Below are 25,460 nucleotides of genomic sequence, written 5' to 3'. Positions count from 1 at the left end.
TTTTCCTTTCAAACCGGTTTCAGATATTAATTTAGTCTTTTTGTTACAGATTAAGATACAATGAAGCGATCACGACACAGATGGTTGGGATTCAGTTTATTCTGTAAGTATACCTTTTAATACACAAATCTCATAAGCTTGTTAGGTCAACGACCTGAATGATCACAAAGAAATAACGTCTCAAGTTCATGACCTTCCCAAGATCATACATACATAACGAAGCCTATATTGTGGAATGGTCCCAATTTAACTACGAGCCTAGTTTTAAAAGGGCCTTAATAGACTTAAACTACTATGTAATTCCGTCCATTTAGAACAACGTCCTTTCCGTAAATATATAAGGCGACAGAGGGGTTGGATCGCGATATGCGCGTATCTATTAAGTAAAAAAATGTTTTGCAAAAATAGGCTGAAGGCTCCCTTAGTATTATGTTAATCATCTCATGTAAATAAAAAAAAAAAACTTTTCATAGATATCTTAGGAATAAAAAGCTTATATAACCGAAATCAAAGCGGACTTTGCATGTTTATTTGTCTTTTAATTGTTTTTTCATTAATTTGAACCGAAGAGTAACTGATAAATATCATCTAAGTTAACATATATATATATTTAAAGTATATCTCGTAATTAATACTAAAAAAAGGTAGTAACGTAACTCAAATTTTGCTACTTAAATTATATTCACGATTCAAGTAAATAATGTAAAGCCCTTATTGGGATAAGTTTTTTTATAACACGTAACATCACAAAGGCGAAAAATACACGTGAGTCTGAACCGTAAAACGAGAGTTTTAAGTAAACATTTTTTTCCTTATTCACGAAATCCACACAATCAAAATAAAAAAAATCATATAAAAATAAAACCAAATCGAAGCCAATTTCGGATTCATATTATTTATGTTTAACAGTTAAAGTAAACTAAGTACACGTAAAAGAAACGACCTTAGTTCGATAATACGCCAAAAATTATATCTAATAATATTATTATTAATAAACTTTAGAATAATTACACGTAATAGATCTAAAAAGCAGAAAAGGCGAAGTACATTACTCTGGATTAATACGTGTCGTGATCAAGAGTGAAGGGGAACATCGTGCAGAAAACTTATGTCGGGTGATATAAGTATATTTATATAATAAAACCCACACCAGTACAGCTAAATTCTAAATCACCTCCTGAAGGAGAGAGGAGGTCAAGGCCTTCGATTAACTTCAATCTGAATGGACTTGGGACTGATAATACAATGATACGACTTCTTAAAACGAGTATTATAAACTATAGTATTTGTTTAAATTCGATAAAATAAGATCCTATCAGGTCGATATGGAAAAAAAATATTTTGCGTTTAATGGATCGTTTATTTAATTGGCTATATGTGATCTGACGCTATGACCTATTGAAACGGGCAGGAGCCGGCTTATTATATTTTAAACGATTAAACTGTCAAATTATTGTTAAAGATAATATGTGCAATTAAAATGTTGTTAAAACGTTATTAAATTACAAATGGGACTAAACTATAGGGCACAAGTGTTTGCGCACGCACGCAAAGTGGAGTGCACTTTGCGTTTGATCTGATGTGACGGCAATTTGACATGCATAATCGGAAATAATATGCTTTCTGATACCAGAGTGCTGTCTCGACTTCTGGACTCAAGAAACCCATGATAATTTTTGGGCTCGACCCAGATTTAGAACACAGGAACTCGGGGACAGCGGACTTAAAAGATTAAATTGACGACCATCAAAATAATTTATCCTAGACAAGTCTATACTTATTCAAATTATAATTAAAAGCTTTAAATTCACAGTGAATAATTCTGGTCGAACAGCCTTGGACTTAATGCGATTGACATTTCAATGTTTAACATTTAAAACTAACTATTAAATTGCTATATTTGCAAAATAATCTAACGACTATGCGGTATATTTCCGTTAATATGTTTCTAAGATTTAGCTGATGAAATTATCAGTCTGTACTTACAAAATCGTTTATCCTTACAGACTTCCCGGGAAGTTTTTCCACGGTTTTAGTTTCTATAAAAAGATGCCACTATTTTATCTTGGCCTATTAAAAAACTTAAATCTCATATCAAACAACCCAATACAAGATTGTATTGAAGATAAAAAGTGTGGACTTAGTATTTATTCAAAATCAAAATCAAAATATACTTTATTCAAGTAGGCTTTTACAGGCACTTTTGAATCGTCATTTAACAAACTATTTAAAGTAAAGCTACCACCGGTTCGGAATGTAGATTCTACCGAGAAGAACCGGCAAGAAACTCAGTAGTTACTCTTTTTCAACATCTAAAAATACAGTCATGTTAGTTAAATACAATTATATATGTATGTTATGTCTCCTGCCTGGAAGTCAACAAGCATTAACTCCACGCTTTTTTATCATCAATATAATCTTGTATCGAATAATATGTCTTATTTACCAATGTATTTTTTACAATTGACTTGAATCTATGAAACGGCAAAGTTCAAAATGTCTGCGGAATTTGATTTCTACGCAGGATATATAAACATTTAGTTGTACTTTAATAATATATTAGTAGAATAATTTTGGAAAAGAGTAACAACTGAGTTTCTTGTCGGTTATTTTGGGTAGAATCTACTTTCCGACTGGTGGAAGCTTTATATTTCATTCAACACCGTAACATGACGATTCAAAAGTGCTCTTATGAGCCTACTTGAATAAAGAATATTTTGATTTTACAACAAATGACAATTAGTTTAACTTTGTAACAAAAGCATCCGCAAGGGTTTTTCGAATTTGAAAGTGAATTTGTGCTATTGTTGTTGATTGATTGTCAGAAATTCACTAATTAATATCGGGTACCTAACAACTTAATCTTCATTCATAGCAGTCAAAGCCGTGGGTGGAACTAGTCATACAAATCAGACGCATGACGGTAAATTCCATAATGTTTTTATATAAATGAAATCTATTGAATAAACGGATTTCAAGTTTTTAGTAAAATCCCAAAGTTTAAAAGTCAAGAGCAGACATTTGGCCAATTGGAACCGAGATGGAATATATTTGAGACGCTTTAATAATAATGATGATGATGTCCATATGATGTATTCCAGAACACAACCGTTTATTGCCAATTTTTGGGTGTTCTCGTGTAACAAATTAGATGTGTTTGTCGAGAAAACTGAGTGTAATCTAGTAGAGGTACTTGGTGCTGTGTTCTGGTTTAAAGGGTGAGTGAACCAGTGTAATTGCAGGCGCAAGGGGTGTAACATCTAAACTCCCAAGGTTGAATGTTTAATTTGGGTCGTTCACCTACCCAATTATATCAAAAAATGATCCCAAGGTTGAGTTCAAAATTAAGGTCGGGTCGTGAAGCATTTGGTTCTGTACCTGAACTGTTTCCAAATCTGTAATGGAGAGTGTCCCTGTTGAGTGCACACACGTGTACCGTAGCCAAAATCCGTCAGGACGATATTATTATAACGTGTTAAAGTTATAAAAGATCGAAAAAATGAAATAAATTATGATTCGGGTAAAGTTTAAGATAAACGACCTCCATATTATCCTTTTAAAATTGAATAACAAGAAATCGGTCAATGACGCCCAAAAAAAGATTTCCCAAAAGTTTTGAATACAAGGAAAAATATTTATGACTGCAAGATTTAAAAAAAAAAAACATGGCATTAAAATTTATATGGATATCAAGGTCTTTATGATTGAATAACAAAATACTTAAATAACAAAATACTGAGTTTAAAAAAAAATGGCACACTTAACAAAATCAATATACTCAAGTAGACTCTTCACATTTGGAGATATATGTATATATTTTTTAATTAAATCTAAACTTAAAAGTTGAACCGTGATGTGTGAAACACGTCAATGTTAAATAAAGATTCTGAGATCAAACATCGTGAAAACATCGAGAGGAAATTCACCAAGCCGCGTGGTGAAGTCAGCTCCAAACCAGATATGCAGACAGTTTACTTTACCTTACTTTTTATTTTTAAATCACCACCGAGTCTATTAAAATTTCTGCCGAGAAGAACCGATACTAAGTGGTTACTGTTTTTTTTTATTATTATGGCATGCGTTGGCGGACGAGCATATGGGCCACTTGATGGTAAAGTGGTCACCACCGCCCATAGACAAAGGCGCTGTAAGAAATATTAACCATTCCTTAAATCACCTATGCGCCACCAACTTTGGGAACTAAGATGTTATGTCCCTTGTGCCTGTGATTACACTGGCTCACTCACCCTCCTAACCGGAACACAACAATACAGAGTACTGTTAATTGGCGGTAGAATATCTGATGAGTGGGTGGTACTTACCCAGACGGGCTTGCACAAAGCCCTACCACCAAGTAAGTTTATCATCAATTAAAATATTACATACGTTGCTTGAATCGTTATGTTACAGTATTATTACTGTAAACCTAGGTTAGGAATTTAGATTTTGTCGTGAATAAGAAAGAATTTCAGTAGACACTCTTTTACAGTTTAATTTCCTACGTATGTTAATCAAAAGTAATCAAATTATTATAATATCTCGCATGAACAACAACGAAAACAAAATACATGTTTTTTTGTGTTTCAAAACGCGAGGTTTAATTTTATGTAGACGGGACGCATCATAGAATCTTTTAAATAAGTACAAATTTATTTATTTTTAATTGATCACTTATCTGAAATGGAAAACGGTATTAAGAAGTATATTAAATATTAATAGATCATATGAATTCGTGGTACTTTAGACCTACTAAATCTCCAGTAGGTATAAAGTTGCTTTAAAATTGAGCACTGTGACCACAAATTGCGTAGGACAAGTTTTTCAAGTGATATCAATGCAAATTTATCTCTTTCCAGGTGTGACAATAGCAGTTTTATCAGTAGATCTTCCCACAACAGCCGCAGTCAGAGCTACATCTCTGATCCATGCGAAGACCAGTACCACGACAGCAGCTCCAAATGAAGAGCCGACGGGACCAGAAGATGAAGCTCAGGTAAATGACAACATTGTTCTTATGACCTTTTCATTTTTACGTCAAGGTTGACCTTTGTGCTAGCCCCTCTAAATAGGTATCCCCCCTCATCAGATTATCAACAGCCAAATAATAGTACTTAGTATTGTTGTATGACCGTTTGAAGGTTTCGTGATTATAATGATAAGTAAAGAACATATCACCTTAGTTTCCAAAGTTACATTGACGTTGTAAGGGATCAATATTTTCAGCAGTGTCAATATTGATGATGGTGACCATTTAACATCAGGTGGCCCATTTACCAGTGCACCTAAATGTCTTCATTATTGCGTTGAATATGATAATTATCTTGAAATATCAGAAAGTGATGAGATATTGATTAAAATATGTAGTTACTAGCTGTTACCCGCGGCTTTGCTCGCGTAGAATATGAATATATTTACAAATTAAAACTTAAAATATTACGTTAATGTAAGTTACGTTTACATTTTTGTATACCACATTGGTGCGGATTTCAGCCCTTAGAATCAACTCATGATTAATCGGTAGCCCAAAAATAAAATATCGAGCTTCTAACTTCAAAATGACGGACTTCCAAACTATCCTTTATACGAAATGTCAACCCAGTTTCTCTCCTTAAGCGTAAAATATCAAGAAACGCTTAAATGCGAATCAACTCATTTTTAATCGGTAGCCCAAAAATAAAATTTCGAGCTTCTAACTTCAAAATGACGGACTTTCAGACTAACCTATATAACAAATGTCAACCTCTATTAAACCCCTCAGAGGTAGAATATCAAAAAACGCTTAAATACGTATTTATTCATTTTTAATCTACTGATTAATCCCAAAAATAAAGTTTTATGTTTTTAACATAAAAAATGACTGACTTCCATAAAAACGTAATAAAATATTCATTTAAATCATATGCTGCAAAGGGCCATATAAATAAATATTAAAACAACAATGTATTTAAGGTATTTCATTGGATAAGGATTAATGCTGTATAGGTTAAAATCGCTTCGAAAATTAGCCAATATTTGTGGTAAAAAATAAAATGACAAAAAAATGTTATTGTGGGTTATCACTAACAGATAGACACATACCATCGCGGACTTTTTTGTAGACATTTTTGAGGTGTACAATTCTGTAGAACATTATTTTGATCTATCTAGTAGGGTTCAGCCACCGTTTACAATGTATGCGCAAAAAATGTATAAATTTACGACATCACATTAGAAACGTTTAAAATTACCAGTGTTACTTAACTATATTGTCTATGTATTATATACAAAAACCTTCCTCTCAAATCACTCTATCTATTAACAAAAACCGCATCAAAATCCGTTGCGTAGTTTTAAAGATTTAAGCATACAAATGGACATAGGGACAGAGAAAGCGACTTTGTTTTTTACTATGTAAAGATAATATTCAATGTCACAATCGTCGTAACGTAGAAGCATTTTACAATCGGTTCGATAGTGGAGTTACTTAAAGGCATAGACTTCTCTAATAAAGGGAAAGGGGGTGAAAGATTTTGAAAAAGAAATGAAAAGAAGCCTCTTTATTTGAAGGCACTTTTGTAGCACTGGGACACATGGGTAATTAAAATAGGGCTGGAAATAACAATTTGAAAATAATTATTATCTGATTTCTGGATATTCAAAGAATGTGGGGGGGGGGATGGAAGACATAAAAATATGTATAATACAGTGCAATTATTTATTTATGAACTATAAATTCTGAGACTGGCAAAATAAGAAAACGAGTGGACATAGAGATGAACGGGATAGAAATATATTCAATATGTTATACCAATCCAAATAAATGGGATACAGGCAAAGGTATAAATTAATTCAGCCACAGTTTCAAATATATTTTAGTTAAATATTCGTAGATTGTTTAAGCCTCGAATAACCGATAATTACTTTATGAAGGCAAAAGAAAATACCGGAAATCGTGCAACGCTTATAATCAAATAGGAAACATTGGATTCCTGTGACTTGTTGCCAAGGTTGATCGGTTTTTCATTTCCTCTTTTATATGATATTGCTCCTTGATTTATTATATAAGGTATTAATTAGCTATTTTTGGTTAATGCAACTGCTATTATATTAATGAACTGTACACGTTCTTTGTTATGTTGCGATTTGTCTGCTAAACTAGGGCACTGTTGGTATTGCCTAAGTCCTCTAGGTGGGACTGACTAGTTATGTCGTCAAACAGCAATGCTTCGTATTGTGTTCCGATCGAGATTGATCAGAGTATGTACAAGGAAAATTATACATAAAAGAGGTTAGTGTTGAGACACACGGTTGGAACAAAATTGTTTCCTCTGTATAATATTATGTATTGAATGATAGAATAAATAGATAGAAAGAGACAGAAAGCAAGAAAAAGAGAGGAAACAGTTGTCTGGTCATGGTTTTCAACATCTCATCATATCTCAGAGAGAGCAGAGCCGGATTTAGGGAAGGGCCACCGTTGCAACTGCCCTGGGGCCTCCACAAGAGACGTTCCGACCTGTAAGCTACTGATAATTATAACCTTAGTCAATAAGGTTTGTTTATAATTTATTTATTCTTTGTATTAGTAATTTTTAAAATGAATTTCTTAAAATTAAATTATAAAAACAAAAACTAGGGACCACTTCTCTGTTACCCCATGGCCTCCAGACCTTAAAATCCGGTCCTGGTTGGTAAAACGATTATGGTAAACGAAGCGGCTTATGTACCATACAGTGCAAGTATTTAGGAAGACTTATCTGATGAATAATTTGCTCGTCCACATCTTCAAAGAGCATGGAGTTGCCTAGTGGAATGCAAACCGTCTTAAAGGAAACACTCTTTGCCCATTCGTATGACATTCACAGGCAATTGGAAAAGTATTTTGTTTATTTTTTTTTTAGGGAAACAAACAATGATATGACACTTATGGCATAAAATATACAATATTACATACATCAGCTAAGTTTCCTCTGATACGAATTACAGTTATTAAAATTAAAAAAAAAAAGACTAACATACATAAAATCAAATAGGTAACATTAAACGATTAATGAGATCAATAAACGTATACTAAGGGATATCTTAAACAATTATGAATAAAGTTAAACATAATCAAACGAAATAAAATTTAAAAAAACTAAACAAAATATAAGACATTAATGGCTACATTAATTACAGGTTAAATATTTACACATGCCAGAACATATTTTATAAATTGATACATAAATTTATCTTATTTACTTTATTTTTAAAAGAATACATTTTTTCGAATAAAATAACAATATCTGAATATACTTTATTATAATTTTGGCAGATTTAAATAATGGCTTATATCTAGAATTAATTCGTGGTCAGTTAAATTCTATATTAGACAATAGGAATGGTGATTCTATAAAACTGTTAATTACTTTATATAAGAATAGTTGGTCTCTAGCTTGTCTGCGTAAAATAAGAGGAGACATAAGTTGTATGTTAGCAGAAGATTCAGCTCTATAACACAGATGTTTGTATAATCTTCTTTGTATAGAGTCTAAATCATTTATATAAGTTTTATACTGAGGGCTCCATACAGTAGAAGCGTATTCAAGAGTAGACCGAACGTATGAGTTATAGAGCAGAACCAAAGTCGAGCACTGTCTAAAACCCCTTCCAACTCTTAAAATAAATCCAAGCATACGATAAGCTTTGGATGTTGTGTAGCAAATGTGAGAAGTATGTTTGTAAGCTTGTTCCTCAATAAAATTGGTCCAGCTGGATGTGTTTTAACTAACGGAAAATAAGTTTTAATTACCTATTCAACCATAAGACATAGAAGAAGAAAAACATCGGAAGGAATCGTGTGTCGCTTGAAATATTGCCACAAGTGTACACAGCTAACTGCATTGGAACAGTTTGGTGGAATAAGCTTTAAATGTTCTCAGTAGATTGGGTTATAGCCCAGCACTGGGATTTACGGCTGCTAATAACTACTAATGTTATTCATCCAAAAATTTTACGACAATTACTTACGCATACTTATTAATAAATTTTAATATATTTTTTTTCAAATTTTGAAAGTATGTTTGTCCGTTTGTCACGCGTCCATCAATTATCGCAAAATTCGATACACGAATTATATTTTGAATATGCGGACACTTAACATAAATATTAAACCTGTTATTTTAAAACTTTCTTTATTCACTTCTAGGCGGAGACCACAGGGGAAGCAGCTGAGACGAACACGACGAGCAAGCTGACCGGGATACCGCAAATTGATTACTTGCTGGATCCTAACTTGCCCCGGGAACTGAACGGATACAATCTGTCCGAATATCCATTTTACGAGACCGTTCCACCTCCAGAAACTATGGACTTCAAATGCGACGGCCTTCATGATGGCTTCTATGCATCAGTCCCTCATAAATGTCAGGTATGTCATATAATTAATTAATTTAGAATCTAAACTAAAGCCATTATAAAACACATTCATAATTAGGTGACCAAGGTAAGTGGCGCATTGGTGATGTAAGGAATGGTTAATATTTTTACAGCGCCATTGTCTATGGGCGGTGGTGATCATTTACCATAACGTGCCCAAAGAAGGATAATCAGATTTAGTGAATATAAACCAACTATTACAAGTTTTTCATACTTCTCTATATTTATTTTATAATTATGTTATTATTATTACTAGTATTGTGATAAATCTAACTCCTGTCATAAATTATGAATCGTTACTTAATGGTACTCAATTAATTAATGCTTTTGTTTCAAGGTCTACCATCACTGCCTCTTCGGTACAAGATACGATTTCCTGTGCGCCAACTACACAGCCTTCGATCAGAAGACATTCATCTGCCATTTCGTCTCGGAAGTCGATTGCAAGAATTCACCGAATTACTTCAGCAGGTATATAAAATTTTTTTGGTAATGTCATAAGGATGACGTGGTGACCATGTGTTTTAGAATAATCAAAACAATTAATGTTTATTTTATAAACATTTAAATCAACACTAGTTATAAACATTAGTTTAACTGAGAATATAGACAATGAAGGTTTTAAAAAGAAGGTTTATTTCGGAGAAAAGTAAACAAAAATAACAGTAGAGATGTATATTTAATAAAAAAGCAAAGCCTTGAGACGTTCCACGGCCGGGCTAGTGCCTCCTTTCTACAAAAATTTCCCGCCAAAAAGTAAACCCAAGAGTCCATGATAAGGGATCATGCGCTCTTTTTTTTAATGTATTACGCTACAATTTAATTAGTAGACGATTAAAATATATTAAGCTTTTAATTTACAATTTATAGAAACGAAGCTCTCTACAAGTCGGCTTCAACAGAACCACCGCCGCCGCCTCCTACCACGACTACAACAACCACAACTACCACTAGACCACCGAGACCACCGCGTCGTCGTCCTCACCCTCGCTATGATTACTATGATGATGAATATGACTACGAATACGAGGACAGGTAAATTATTGTTATCATTCAAAGTATCAACATGCACAGCCTGTAAATTTCCCACTGCTGGGCTAAGGCCCCTATCCCTTTGAGGAGAAGATTAGGAGCATATTGGAGCAATCCGGGTTAGTGGATTCAAATGTGGCAGAATTTCGTTGAAATTATACACGTGCAGACTTCTTCACGATGTTTTCATTCACCGCCGAGCACGACATGAATTATAAACACAAATTAAGCACATGAAATTTCAGTGGTGCATGCCTGGGTTTGAACCCGCAATCATCGGTTAAGTTGTACGCTTTCTAACCACTGGGCCATCTCGTATCGAGTTACTGAAACGTTTTAAAAAACTGGGCGAATTTAAATCCATGTATTAAAATGAAAAATGTTTACTTGGTCAATTTCAAGAGATGATATCATAATTTGTCTAAACAGTGATAACGTATAAAATAAAATATCAATAAAATATTTTTCAAATGTAACTTTCAGGGGTGGAAGAAGAACAAGACCACGTAGACCTGGCAAGCGTCGGCCACATGATGACTATGATGACAGGTGAGACCAAAATACCAATTTAGTTTAAATAACAGCCAAGATATACAAATAAATATAATATATAAAAGTTTTAAATATTTATATTATTGTCATATTTAATTAAAGAAATCGAATTATATTTTATGCGAATCTAAATTTGTATTTCAGATATGAAACCCGTTCGAGACCACGAGATGAGCCTGAAGAGGATTACGAAGATCGGAGATCATACGACAAACCACGATCTAACAAAAGACCATATCCAGATTATAGAAGACCTTACGAAGACGAAGACAGAAGGCCCTACAAAGGTGGAAGGAGACAAAACAGACCTAGAGATGAAGAGGAAGATAAGTACAGTCCTGATGATGAAGAAGATAGACCTAGAGGTGGTAAAAGGGGCGAGTATCGGCCGAGAGACAAAAGCAGGCCAAGAGATGATGAAAGACCTAGAGATGAATCTAAATATAAAGACGATAATATAAGACCAAGGGATGAAAAAACGAGAGGTGAGGGTACTTCAAGGGATGATATTAAACCACGCGATGAAATCAGATCACGTGATGAAATCAGACCTCGCGACGAAATTAAGTCACGTGATGAAATCAGACCACGTGATGAAATCAGATCACGAGATGAAATCAGACCACGAGATGAAATCAGACCACGAGATGAAATCAGACCACGTGACGAAATAAGGTCTCGAGATGAATTTAAATCCAGGGACGAAAAAAGGCCAAGAGATGAAATCAGACCACGTGATGAGAGACGACCATTTAGGGATGAAACAACTGAACAAGAAAGCAAACCAAGGGAGAACAGACCAAGAGATGAACGATACCAATCAAACGAAGGTAGAAGATTATTTGATAGACCTTATAGGAATAGAGATGACAGACCATATTCAAAGTCTGAAAAAAATAGTGATGTAGACGATAAAGTTCAGGAAGAGAAACGGCAAACACCGACGGCTCCTGAAAATCAGCCTCTAGTAAAACCAAATGGGCATGGCATATTTAGTAAGCCAAGAATGCCGCCTAAAATTAAAAGACCAGTTCCGATAAGTGAAAAAGAAAAATATGATTATGTTCCGATAACAACAACTAAAGCTCCTCCGAAACATGATGACGAATATTATGACGATTATGAAGATGAGGATGTTAGAAGACCAATGCCTTCTGCGAAAACAAGTACAATCCAACAAAGGCCCAAACACGAACCTGTTGAAAAAGAAAAATTTAAGCCATCAAGACCTCATTACTCTAGTGCAGTTGAAAATGTTAAAAAGACAAAAAAACCTATAGATTATGAAGAAGAAGAGTACTACGACGAGCCGCCAACGAGATCTCAAAAGTATTCCTATAATCCATTTAACAGAGATCAACGACCCGCTAAATCGAAAGATGATGACTATTACTACGATGAAAAAGAAAAGACAACAGAGAGGCCAAGAAGAAAAAATGTTGAAGAAGACATTACTGCAAAGGTAAAAGATGTTAGGCCAAACGTCAAAATTGTAAGGAGGCCTTTTTTACCGTCTAGGGGTGGGAGTCCGTATCTTCCAAGAGGGCTACAGCCAGTAGCCGGAAAAGATCTGAGCTCACCACCCAGTACCACCCCTAAACCTACCACTACTTCTACTTCAACCACGACTACTACTACTACAACTACTACGACCACAACTACACCAGAACCACCTACAACAAGGACTATCCCTAGTACAACAACTGAACGTTTGACAACAACTATCGCAACTAAGAAACCAACGGTAACATCTGTACCAGAAGAAGAATACGAATATTATGATGAAGAAGACATTGAATACGAATCTAAGGATAATAAGGAATCGACGACAACAGTAGAGGTTACACCCGCTGTAGTTAAAAAAAATTCCCTGCCTCCCACAATAACAACTACAACAGCAACCCCTACTACCCAAGAAGCAACAACAGACGAAAAAGCGAAACTGCTAGCTACAAAAGTCTTAAGAAACTTTAATGATAATTACGAAGCGATAAAAGAAAAACTTGAATCTACTCTATCACCAGGCGATTACCTCAAACCGTATCTAGGTCATACACAAAACCAATATAGAGAGGTCAAAACAAAAAAACCAGAACCGAAACCGGAAATATCGAAGGGATACACAGCAACCGGTAAACCCTTGAAAATTCCAGATATAAAACAGAATCTAGCCGATTCAATTGAAAACGATTATGATGTCAGGTTAAACGAAGCTTTAGCTCCAAACTTACCAGTGAGAATACCAAGTGGGTTTATAATTCCTGCTGAAAGAGATTATGCTTATTCAAGATTTAGAAATAACTTACATTCAGAGCCTCAATACGCTGCATCAGAAATCAGTCACTACCAAGTAAGAAAACGACCAACGATATCTGGAGTCAGTATTAGAACGCCCTCTTCCTATTACATCCAGCCTCAAAGGGTAGTTTATGATGAAAGTCTCGTGAGACCAGCTCGGCAATTGGTATATCGTCAGTTCAGCGATATATTTTAGAAAAGTGCTTTAGGTAACCTTTGAGAGATGGTGGAAAACCTTTCAGCATCAACGGAGATGCTGTAGGTTTTGACGAGAACAAACGTTAACGTGTAACGAGTGCGTCAGCATATTTAAACGAAGATACGAAATGAAATAATAATGTTTTATCAAGTACAGAATAATTTTTAGAGATATTTGATAAAATATAACTATATATATATTTATTAGTACTACAAAAATTATTTATTCGACATTAAAAATTAATGCACCATTAAATGATACGTGGAAACAGGAGTGGAATATTGAAATGATTTAAACTTACTGAACTTCATCTATTTAAAAAGGATAATTAATTATTTTCTTTATATTAAACCAAAATTATTACCTTTGTTGATCGATTAGTATGCCTTACAGTTTTACTGACCCTAAATTTGGATTTTACGCGTCCATTCAATACATATGTTGCGTATATAACCGATGTTTACGGTTGCTTAAAATCATACCCAGACGTAGTCCTTAGACTTCCAATAAAAATACTGTCTAAAGAAGAAAGAATTATACACATTGGATTAGTGAATCTTAAAGATTCGAGAGCCAAATTAATGAGATCAGTACGGTAGAATAAACGAACTGCAGTAATCTTTAACAGTGAATACTCTTAGTTACCTATTTTTATGTTAAGTTGATAGTATTTTTCAAAGGTTACCAAAAGTCATCGTGATCGGACAGAGAATTTTACGACGTGCAAATTAAATATATATTTTTTTTATATCAAAAGTCGTTTAATACTTTGTCGATTTGTTGCATGTCGATCAAGTTATTGGTAAACATTTTGTAATTATATTCGTAGTTTAGGATTTTGTAAAAATTTAATAAATAATAATTATAAAATTTTGCATTTTCGTTTCATTCTTGTCCAATGCAAACGGCTTCTACCCAAGAAAATATCGAAATTTCGAACGAGAATCAAGGAAAACTCGCGGAGTGGCTTAAAAAAAGTGACCTACCCCTTTACTCAAACTATCGCCATACCTAATTTAGACAGATTAGTCCTTAAGACAGAGTTACATTCAAATTTATAATATTAGTATGAATAAAAAAGCACGTGTAGCCGACAATTTAGACTTAATAAAGACACAGAAAGATATAAAATAAAGTAACTGCGTGTAAATGCTAATAATACTGAGATCAAGATCTGCCCTTTTCAAAAAAAAAATAGTTTATTTTACCATGTTGCTCGTGAATTAATAGAAACACAGATGGATCTTCTTGATGATAGGGCTATAGATCTAGGTAGGTACCATGAACTCTTTAGACATTTTGCCACCAAACAGTAATACTCAGTATTGTTGTGTTCCAGTTTAAGCGATGAGTGAACAGTGGGCCCATAGCATCTTACTTTCCAAGGTTGCTGGCGCATTAGCGAGGTAGTGAATGGTTAATATTTCTTGCAACGCCATTGTCTATGGGCGGTGGTGACCACTTACAACCAGGTGACCAATTTGCTCGTCAGTCTATATCATAAAAAAAAGCATTTTTATTCACGATGTTTGTCTTCTAATCACGCTTATAAAAACAGTTAAGCATATGAAAATTCATGCTGCAATTGGTGATTCTATCATTTGTCTTGTCTGAATAAATAAATTAGAAATTTAGTCTCTAAAGCGTTTATTTTAATACAATTTACAATATTACATATAATTAAATAATTAAAACCTTAAAAAACAATTCTATAAATCTAACCAATTATACCCACGTAGAAGAACAATGGATGATATATTAGCATTGAAATTATTGCACTATACATAAATATACATATAAAAAGTAAATAAATTTAACATTTGTGTTTTTTTGTGTTTTGATAACAGAGATTTTTTGCTCGAAGTTTGTCCAATTACGTCAAGCACAGTTACCAACTCAACAGTGATGAAAACCAGTGCAACAAAATATATATATAAACCGAATAATTTAAATAAGAATAACAGATTTGAATAATTAAAAACTTGGGACAATAAACATGGTCGCATGTTCTTTGAAGCTAGAAATATAAATTTACGTTATATTTAAACTTTGAAAACTTGCCAACTTAAGACATCAAATTGGTCTATGGGTGCTGTTAGACAACGATCATGGGACAATGTTTGAAACGCAATTGCTTAAAGATATCTAGCTCCCTTACTCACGTAATTTTTTTATCTTCTCTCGCATTCATGTGTGACTTTTATTGTGATGACAGATTGGAAAAATTTATTGTTAGTATTTTTTTCATCAGCCTTAAAATTTAGTTCCAATAGTTAGTAAAATATTTTTTCTATTCCATTGTTTATGGGAAAAGGTCTACTCACAGCCAGTCTTGATGTTTGATGTTTTAGGTCCTTACTAAGAATTTATATATAGTCCGACGGTAGAGATAAGTTTATCTCAGAGAAGTACAGAGGCTTGATCATTATTGTACATACGATTTTATATAATAATTTCATCACCAGATAAAGACCATGCATTGCAATGACTCTTTAAATTACACGTATTATACTAGGAACCTTCGCACAAAGACCAAACATTTTTATTTCAGATACATTTATACGATTAACATCAAAATGCCTTGCACAGTTCAAATAATTTCTTACATATGCGAAGTTTAAAATGACAATTAAAATTAGCTCGTAAATGCTTATGGAATAAAGTTATTTTTTGTTTCACTGTAACTCAAATATAAATCCTTATACAGTCCTTTTAGTTTTTTGAGGTCGTGTAAATCAAGGTTAGTATTAAAATCTGATGATAAGATTGCTTGAAAACTTTGTCTTGTACTGTTAATATTAGAGAGTCAACATGCTTCAATAATTGTATATTAATATTCCTGTACATCGATTATAACACTAAAAGTTGAATAAACTATATTAAATATTGCAAAGTTTATCGTTAACTTAAAAAATACAACCGATCTATTTCGGAACTTTTATTTGATCCAAACTAGGTTATCAAATTTGGTCTCGACAGGATAATGTTTAAACTTTATAAATATTTAATAATTCTTCTTTAAATATTTCGATTTCTTCTGATTTCTATGTAGCATTATTATCAGGTCAGTTCCTCTTGTATGCTATGCATTAGATAATTTGATTTTATAACTATTTCTTCGCCTAAGTCTCATATATTTGTCGATATAAATACATCCTTGATATCTTCAATTTCATTTCCTATAATTAAACCTTGTACCATTTCTAAAAGAGCTTCTACTGATGCAAAATATAGTTTTTTTCGTTTAACATTTACTATGCTTATCATGTGATCTATTATTCGATTAAATTCTATTATATTATTATTAATACTATATTATTTAATAGGAACATTTTAATAATGATTTTTGTTTAATTTGTGTGATTATTGATGCTCCTAAATTTTAAGCTCCATGTTTTTTTAGGTAACACTCTTGTGTTCGAATCTGTTATAGTTTGACTATTTTCAATTGTCTTCGTTTTATTTATTTCCGTATCGTTTTCGTTGATTTTATTATTGACGGCATTATCTTTGTCATCATCATCAGATTTTTCTGTATTTGTTTCATTATCTTCGTGACCGTGGATTAATCTGTTGATCGGAAACTGGATTTTATAGAAGATGTATGAAACCAACCAGATTCCTAATTGGTATAAACAAACTTGCCACCAGTTCATTGTACCGAAGACCTGGTACAGCCAGCGATCCGTGAAGAAGTATATCGTGTAATATCTGAAAAAGTGGAAATCGTAAAATCATAAAAAATTTAAGATGAAAATGTTGTTTATTTCGTTTTGATGTTTATTTATTTAACGATGGTTAAAGAGATCATTCAGATAAAAACATAAGTCGTGCTGGGCAGGTTATTAAAACTTTAGTAACCTGGCCACACTGGGCGGGGAAGGAAAACAACGTTACGAAACCTACGCATTTTCAAAACCATTGAAATGGAGAAATACGCTCCAAATATTTTCTCCAAAAGGAGAGAAGGCATTAGGTCCATCAGTAGGATATTCAAAGGCTGTTACTACTATGCTACTAAAAATCATAAGTTGTAGTACTTTATTAAATTGATATACTCCTGACAAATTTCAGCCATGGGTCTAGGCAATTACGCAGAACACATTATAAAGCACACACAGGTGCACTCTGTGTCCACTCGCTCTCATAATATCGTTGGTCCAGTCGCTGCGCTAAGGCCTCCTCTCCCTTTGAGGAGAAGGTTTGGAGCATATTCCACCACGGGTTGGTGGATATACATGGATGGCAGAATTTCGTCGAAATTAGACAAATGCAGGTTTCCTTATAATGTTTCCCTTCACTGTCGAGCTCGAGATGACTTATAAACACATGGAAATTCAGCGGTGCTTGCCTGAGTTAAAGCTGCAATTATTGGTTAAGATGCACACGTTTAATACGCTTGTTTATTGTAATTTTTAACAAGTATCGGTGTGTGTGAACACACACTAATATTTGTATCGATGTTTGTGTCGTCACAAATTAAATTCGGTTATATATCCAAACCTATAGTGAAGTGGCGTGGACCTAACTCTTGCCCACAAGTGTGACATACTTAATACTAAAATTATAAATAAACTCACACTATAGCGTACGAAAAAGCAACTATCCAGTAGAGAATCAGCTCCAGTCTTTGGTTAGTGGGGTATCTTCTCGCTTGAAGCAATGTTTCGATGATGACGACAATCGTTATGTTGGTGTGGACGCAGTGGTTGAACCACCAGGGTACAACCTGGTCGTAAATCCGCGGGAAAACCAGCTCTCTATCGATGGCGTACACAGACCAGAACATGGCCGTTACGAACTGTAATTGAAAAGTATCGTTTGTTACGAGTATGCTACAAACACTTGTAGTTTCAAAACTGTTTGTTAGTATTTGCTATCACTGGCTATAGACAATGGCGCTGTGAAAATTATTAATCACTAGCTGCGCCCGCGACTTCGTGTGCTTTTGAATTTAACAAAAAAGGTATTGTTGTAGAATTAGTTACTCCTTATTACATCACCTGTCTGCCAGTGAAAGTCTTGTCAAAATCGGTCCAGCCGTTCCAGCGATTAGCCGGAACAAACAGACAGACAGATAGGCAGACAGGCAGACAGACAGACAAACAGGCAGACAGACAGACAGACAGACAGACAGACAGACAGACAGACAGACAGACAGACAGACAGACAGACAGACAGACAGACAGACAGGCAGACAGACAGGCAGACAGACAGGCAGACAGACAGGCAGACAGACAGGCAGACAGGCAGACAGGCAGACAGACATACAGACAGGCAGACAGACAGGCAGACAGACAGACAGACAAAAATTGTAAAAAAGATTATATTGTAACGTGTAAACATACATATGCATTTAGTAAAAAGCGGTTATTTTAATAATACAAACAGACACTACAATTTTATTATATGTATAAATAAATGAAATCAAATCAAAATATTCTTTATTCAAGTAGACTCATAAGGTCAAGGTACATTATGGTATTCAATGTAGAGCTTAAATTGGTTATTACATCCCCAATGCGCAACCAACCTTGGAAGCCAAGATGTTATGCCCCTTGCTCCTATAGTACACTGGCCTACTCAGGCTTTAAACTGGAACACAGCAATACTAAGTAACTATTGCTGGGTGGGGGTAGAATAAAATGATGAATCGGTACGGTAGGTACCCAGACAGGCTTAACGACGTCGACAATTTGGCGATCTATATATTCCAAAACATCCTTCAAATTATAAAATTACAAGTACCCACGACTTATTCGCTTCGTGTGTTCTTTGACTAAATATTTCAAAATTACTTACTAAGGTAAACGGAACCACCATTCCGCTGAATATGATATTTCTCCAGTATCTAATCTTTGCAGCTAATGAGTTTTCTTGCTTGTCCAGCCACTCCAGGATATCATGCACCAGCGACAGACCGAGGAACACGGTCTGGAAGGTCTGCGAATAAAATTTTAACATCAATCAAAAAATTTAAATGAAGAACTCTATGGCTTGGTTCCAAAACGACGAAAGTAGATTTTTGAATAATGTATATACATCCTTATAACCAATTGCGAAATTAACAAAAAAAAATGCTTAAACGACATAAACTTAACATTACCAATAAAAAAATGAAAAAGGCATATCTTTCTAATATAATTACAAAGTAAATCTGTCCGTGTGTTACGCTTTCTAAGCCACTGAACTGTATTTGATGAAATTTGTTTGAAGCAAACTTGAAGCCTAAAGATGTCCTTTACATAGGCTATTTTACGCCTAAAACCCACGGACTGGCTCTTGTGTCAACCGTTCATTGTGGTTCACAGGTCCTTATCAATCCCAAGCTGATTACTAAATAAGGGTTAATTATATTGGTCCTTTTAACACTAGGCGTTAGGTATAAAAAATCGTTTTGTTAAAGGTACAAACTCAATACAAAAAATACAATAAAAAATCTTAGAAAAACGTCCATTAAGTGAATTATTGAAAATAAAAAAATGTTCATAGAACACACGGATGACTAAAGTTGCAGATTTTTTCATCACCCTGGCACCAGACTGGCAAATGGATCATCCAGTGGTTAATCACCTCACCTCGTGGAAATATTAAAAATCACTCTTAATCATCACGAAAGATTTTATGTCCGGTATTGTTGTGTTCCCGTTTACAGTGAGTGAGCCAGTGTAATTACAAACATATTGTGCATATCTTAGTTTCGAAGTCGCATTGATGATGTAATGAATTGTTAATATCTCTTACACTGATAATGTCTAGTGGTACAAGATTTATCATCAGATGGTCTAATACCATATTTAAGGATATCCAGTATAACTTTAAAATAAACAAATAATGTTTCAATCCTCAAATATTTAAACTTTGCTTTCAGAAAATACATCCCTCTAGCAATTATTTAAGCACGTGTTTGATCTTGGACGAAACCTGTATCAATTACGGAGCAATGCCCTTAATCGTTATAATAAGTAAATAATTACATAATTTAATTAGTGTGATTACACACAGTGAGTACTAATGTCATAAATATTGGCTATTTACTTGGTGGTAGGGCTTTGTGCATGCCCGTCTGGGTAGGTACCACCCACTCATCAGATATTCTACCGCCAAACAGCAGTACTCAGTATTGTTGTGTTCCGTTTTGAAGGGTGAGTGAGCCAGTGTAACTACAGGCACAAGGGACATAACATCTTAGTTCCCAAGGTTGGTGGCGCATTGGTGTTGTAAGGAATGGTTAATATTTCTTACAGCGCCATTGTCTATGGGCGGCGGTGACCACTTACCATCAGGTGGCCCATTTGCTCGTCTGCCTACCGATAACATAAAAAAAAAAAAGAAAGAAAAAAATGTTCTTCGATTTCAAGCTTATTTCATATCGAATTCCACCACATTCGGTGCAGTCGTTTCGCCTTGAAAGAGAAACAGACAGACAAAGAGACATTTATAATATTAGTAATTATAGTTCACTAATAGTTTACAAAAATGTCATAAGTTTCGAAATTCCCAAAAAATCTTTTGAATAAACGCAGTTTATTTTAGTGTCTATTTACTATTCGAATCGTGAAAATTTATATATCAGTGACTCTTGAGGGATGTGTGCGTAACTCGCACGTTTTAACTGATTATCTAACAGCTGATTCCGGCTCAAACCATATGCCTGACCTTTAGAGTGATCTTATTAACGTTATCATCGAATAACATTAGTTTCAAATGATTATACACTATTAATCTATGAACGATAGCCACATAGACGACCTCCTTTATCTAAATGGCCTTCGACGTCTCGTCAATTTAATAAACAAAGTACACGTTCAACTCATTTCTTAATCGTAAAGAACTGATGTTAAACTAAACTGCTATATATAGTCTCTACTAGTGCTGCATATCGATAGACTAACGATAGACTATCGTTAGTATAAACAATGGCGCTGTAAGAAATATTAACCACTCCTTACATCACCAAGGCGCCACTAACCTTGGGAACTAAGATGTTATGTCCCTCGTGCCTGTAATTAAACTGGCTCACTCACCCTTTAAACCAGATCACAACAATACTAGGTACCGCCCTAGCACCAAGTAAATATAATTATTTATTAATTAATTTATATATTAAACACCATTGACTATGGTGATTTTCTTCGCTTCCGATGATAATATTGTTATCAGGGGGGTGTTGAAATCAGCCCTAATCGGCCCTTATCGGCTGTTATCACGCGTCAGTCTCGTGACGGAACTTTGACCGTACTGTCTCTTATCAATGCCGTCTGTTGCTTCATATATAAGTAATTATGAGTCAATCATGTTAAATTTTAACTAAAATTGGTATCGTAAGGAGAAATCGTTCATTGACCGACATGCAAAACTAATTATGTTTAAAATATATATATATTTATAATGAACGCAAAGTATGCATTGAAAATTTACAAGCCGTATAAAATATATACTTTTAAAAGGGAAGTTAAGTTGCATTTAAAGTAAGCATTCAGTTGAAGTCGTGTTTTTTTGCCTTTTTTGAAATGATTTTTTTCTTGAGTTACAGTAGAGTGAACTGGAAAAAGGGCTACACCCCTTCAAGTGACTGTTTCACTTCCTTTTTCTATCTGTCTTTCGTTCTGTCATTAAATTTTTAACCGGAAGCTCTGACACTCAAAGGAGACCAGCCAACTACGCAGAACATGGTATAGTGCGCAATTGTGTGAGCAAGTTTGACCCAGACAAACACAAATCTCTACAACAAAAGTGGCAATTACGAACTTTGATCGCAACGTGTTCGTAGTTATAAAATTTATCGCCACACACACACACGTGTCTACAAGATAACCTTAGTGTGGGTACAATGTAAACAGTATTATTCAAATCGGACAATTAATTAATTTGATTAATTGATGTTTTGTGTAATCAATTAAGCATGTAGTGACCCAGTTGAAAGAACACGTGAATTTTAAACGATATTTAAATAACTCAAAAACCGGCTAAGTGCGAGTCGGACTCGCTCATGAAGGGTTCCGTATAATTATCTATAAAAACGGTAAACAATACGTTTGTCCTATGATCCTTTAAAAAAAATATTGTATTCAGTTATTTAGTATTTGTAGTTAAAGCGGCAACAGAAATATATCATCTGTGAAAATTTCAATTGTCTAATGATCACGGTTCATGAGATACACACTCCGCTGACCGTCCGTCTGTCTGTTGACGGACAGACAGACGGACGCACGGCGGTAAAAAGCGGTTATTTTAATATTACAAACAGACACTCCAATTTTATTACATGTATAGATACAACACTAATTCAATTTACTTTTACTCACAATATTTCGATAACAACTTCGTCGAATTTCAAAACGGCATTTTTTCGAAAATCCATAATGAATATCATAGATTAATCAAGCTCTCGCAATGGTATCGCGTCTGTATGGTTTTAATAGATATACCTGTTAAAATTGTTATGTATTTTGTTAGTATGTAAAATATACGATATATTTATATTGGATGTTAATTTGACTAAATTTGCGATAGCCAATCAGAAGCGTTCGCCAATCACAGCGAGGGCTTGATCATAGTTGAGAACGGCTGGATAACGGAGGCATTCTGGTCTGAGCGCTCAACGAGGACACAACTTTAAATTGCTATAATATATAATTGTTAGAGAAAGTTTAAATTAGATGTAAATTTTTCTGATCGACATAACTTTGCAATGACGAACATATTATTTTCTTAATTTAATGATTATAAAAATTAAAAAAAAAAATACATATAATACTAAAGATTCAAGCGTTATCAGAAAATTTTAAGACTTTTTTATTACATATTATTGCTTCGTAGGGACGCGAATAACAGGCAGTAACTGCTACAAATATCCTAAAGATCATTGTTAAGTTATTGTTACGACCGGGGGTCCTTTTGACTGGGGTCTCTTTGGCTGGTATAACACTTTTTAGAAAAATAAGTTAAAAAATAATCGAATTCTAATTTGAATTACGCATTCCATCGTTCCATCGTTCCATCGATATGTTATATTTTCTGTTTCTCGTCACTAGCCTGTCTGTCAAAACGATCAAGCTAACTTGAACATTCCGTCATACCTCATCTTAATTTTCAATGTTTGTTTTATTACAAATTTATATTGTTAATGTTTAAATTTTCGTGTGTTATTTTAATGGTAAAAAGGAGAGATTACATTTATCATAATAATAATTATTACCATATCACTAATAATTAAATTATTATTATTTTCTTGTAATTAATTTTAATTGCGTCGAAGAAGTGGTACTATCATTTAAATATTTGCAAAAAAAAATATTGCATTTGGATCGATTTGATTTCTTTGACAATGTACGAAATACAAAATTTTGCCGAAGATCGTGAATTCGAATCCAATAAACTAAGATACGAATTTTACTTAAGTCTAATTAGATGTCGCTCGCGGCGTCGCCCCCGTTTTTAGTTGTAAAAAGGGTTTAGTTGACGACCTCCGTGGTCGAGTAGTGTGTACACCGGTTTTCATGGGTACGCCACTCCGAGGTCCCGGGTTCGATGCCCGGCCGAATCGATGTAGAAAAAGTTCATTAGTTTTCTATGTTGTCTTGGGTCTAGGTGTATGGGGTACCGTCGTTACTTCTGATTTTCCATAACACAAGTGCTTTAGCTACTTACATTGGGATCAAAGTAATGTATGTGATGTTGTCCAATATTTATTTATTTATTTACAAATAAGTGTTAGAAAGAGCAACAGAGACAGACAGACAGAGTAACCTGTGCATTTATAATATTAGTATAGATTTATGAAAAAAAATTGGTCAAAAATTGTGATGTCGGCCAAAGATATACCAACGACGATTGAGAATTTTCCAGTAGAAGCATTCCGTAAGAATAAACTCGAAACTCACCGCAGAACACGGGCGTGAAATTTCAAATTGTGATATATATATTTACTATACTAATAATTATATCATTTAATATCACAGAAACTCAGTTGTCTATATTTCAGACACGAAGTGATTTACAGAATCGCCCTGCATGTCTACGTAATTTTAAAAAGCTGTTTAGAAGTATTACAAAAACACACTTATTATTGAATTAATAATTAAAAACATTGTTTTAGTAGTATTTTTATGGTGAGATTTAATTAGAGCTCAAAGCCGTTAACTGCAGTAACTATCAATAATCCTATCGACGTATTAAGAATGTTTGTGTATCTGTGACATTCCCGCTTCTAATATCTGAGTCGTATTAAACAAAATCACTTCCCAACATCTGTACGGTTCGATGTTATAAACTACGCAACGGATTTTAGAAGCAGTCTGCATTAATAAACAATGAATCAAGAGGAAGGTTTACATGCATATTAAACCAGAGAAAATTTGACAAATTCAACCTTCCTAGCCGGAGAGAAAACAAGATTATTTCATTTTATGTTTATTCTTCCGAGTGAAATCAGGACGAGTAATTTGTTAATAAGTATTATAGGTATAAAAATCTGTAGGTACTTACAAAATTCCATCCGGTAAGGTAGGCCGCTTTAAATGTATATAAAATTCTAATGTCTGGGTTTGGATTGTTGACAATGTTAAGGCTGGGAGCAGTTATTCCGATATATACATGATGGAGAATACCGAATATATGGAATACAGTCCTCCAATACAAATTAGAATCACTCCGATCAAATAATTTTTCATTTTCCGTTATCAAGAAACACAGAACATTATAAAATATATTCGTATCGCGCCATAGTTCTTCCATTTTTAAAATTATTTATTATTATATTACTGTACGTTTATTATTAATATATTTTGTATAATTATAATTAAAATTAAACTAAATAATTAAGACTAATTAACCGCCCGAACTAAGGCTACGGGCGACTGCTTTGTTTTATAAAGAGGGTACGTTAAAATGTCTTATGGGAGTGTTGCCATATCGAAATGAGAATTCACATTTAATATGTTATTTTTTTTGTCATTTTAAAATAATATAATATAAACAT

At 33.9% G+C, this 25,460-nt stretch overlaps 2 protein-coding genes across 2 annotated transcripts; one reads left to right on the top strand and one right to left on the bottom strand.

Annotated features, from left to right (window-relative positions):
• The first annotated feature begins 49 nt into the window (after positions 1–49).
• On the top strand, positions 50–14,349 carry LOC113396803 (FK506-binding protein 5-like). Its single transcript, XM_026634866.2, has 7 exons — positions 50–103; positions 4,857–4,993; positions 9,167–9,388; positions 9,734–9,867; positions 10,267–10,431; positions 10,912–10,977; positions 11,125–14,349. The coding sequence occupies exons 1-7, from the start codon at positions 61–63 to the stop codon at positions 13,472–13,474; spliced, it is 3,117 nt and encodes a 1,038-aa protein (XP_026490651.2). The 5' UTR covers positions 50–60; the 3' UTR covers positions 13,475–14,349.
• Positions 14,350–16,827: 2,478 nt separating this feature from the next.
• Positions 16,828–25,339, bottom strand: LOC135194207 (androgen-dependent TFPI-regulating protein-like). Its single transcript, XM_064219384.1, has 4 exons — positions 24,968–25,339; positions 19,280–19,420; positions 18,058–18,278; positions 16,828–17,188 (listed from the first exon to the last, which is right to left on the bottom strand). The coding sequence occupies exons 1-4, from the start codon at positions 25,214–25,216 to the stop codon at positions 16,828–16,830; spliced, it is 972 nt and encodes a 323-aa protein (XP_064075454.1). The 5' UTR covers positions 25,217–25,339.
• Between the last annotated feature and the right edge of the window lie 121 nt (positions 25,340–25,460).

Source organism: Vanessa tameamea, chromosome 28 (assembly GCF_037043105.1).
Source record: "Vanessa tameamea isolate UH-Manoa-2023 chromosome 28, ilVanTame1 primary haplotype, whole genome shotgun sequence".
Lineage (NCBI taxonomy): Eukaryota > Metazoa > Arthropoda > Insecta > Lepidoptera > Nymphalidae > Vanessa > Vanessa tameamea.
This window is presented reverse-complemented; position numbering and strand designations above follow the sequence as displayed.

What these genes read in the sequence shown, in the direction of transcription:
- LOC113396803 (XM_026634866.2), top strand. Translation starts at nt 61, where the DNA reads ATGAAGCGATCACGACACAGATGGTTGGGATTCAGTTTATTCT. An exon ending in CAGTCCCTCATAAATGTCAG is followed by an intron (nt 9,389 to 9,733) that starts GTATGTCATATA and finishes TTTTGTTTCAAG; the next exon opens with GTCTACCATCACTGCCTCTT. An exon ending in TCACCGAATTACTTCAGCAG is followed by an intron (nt 9,868 to 10,266) that starts GTATATAAAATT and finishes TACAATTTATAG; the next exon opens with AAACGAAGCTCTCTACAAGT.
- LOC135194207 (XM_064219384.1), bottom strand. Translation starts at nt 25,216, where the DNA reads ATGGAAGAACTATGGCGCGATACGAATATATTTTATAATGTTCTGTGT. An exon ending in ACCTTACCGGATGGAATTTT is followed by an intron (nt 19,421 to 24,967) that starts GTAAGTACCTAC and finishes TTTTATTCGCAG; the next exon opens with ACCTTCCAGACCGTGTTCCT. An exon ending in GCTTTTTCGTACGCTATAGT is followed by an intron (nt 17,189 to 18,057) that starts GTGAGTTTATTT and finishes CCACTTTTTCAG; the next exon opens with ATATTACACGATATACTTCT.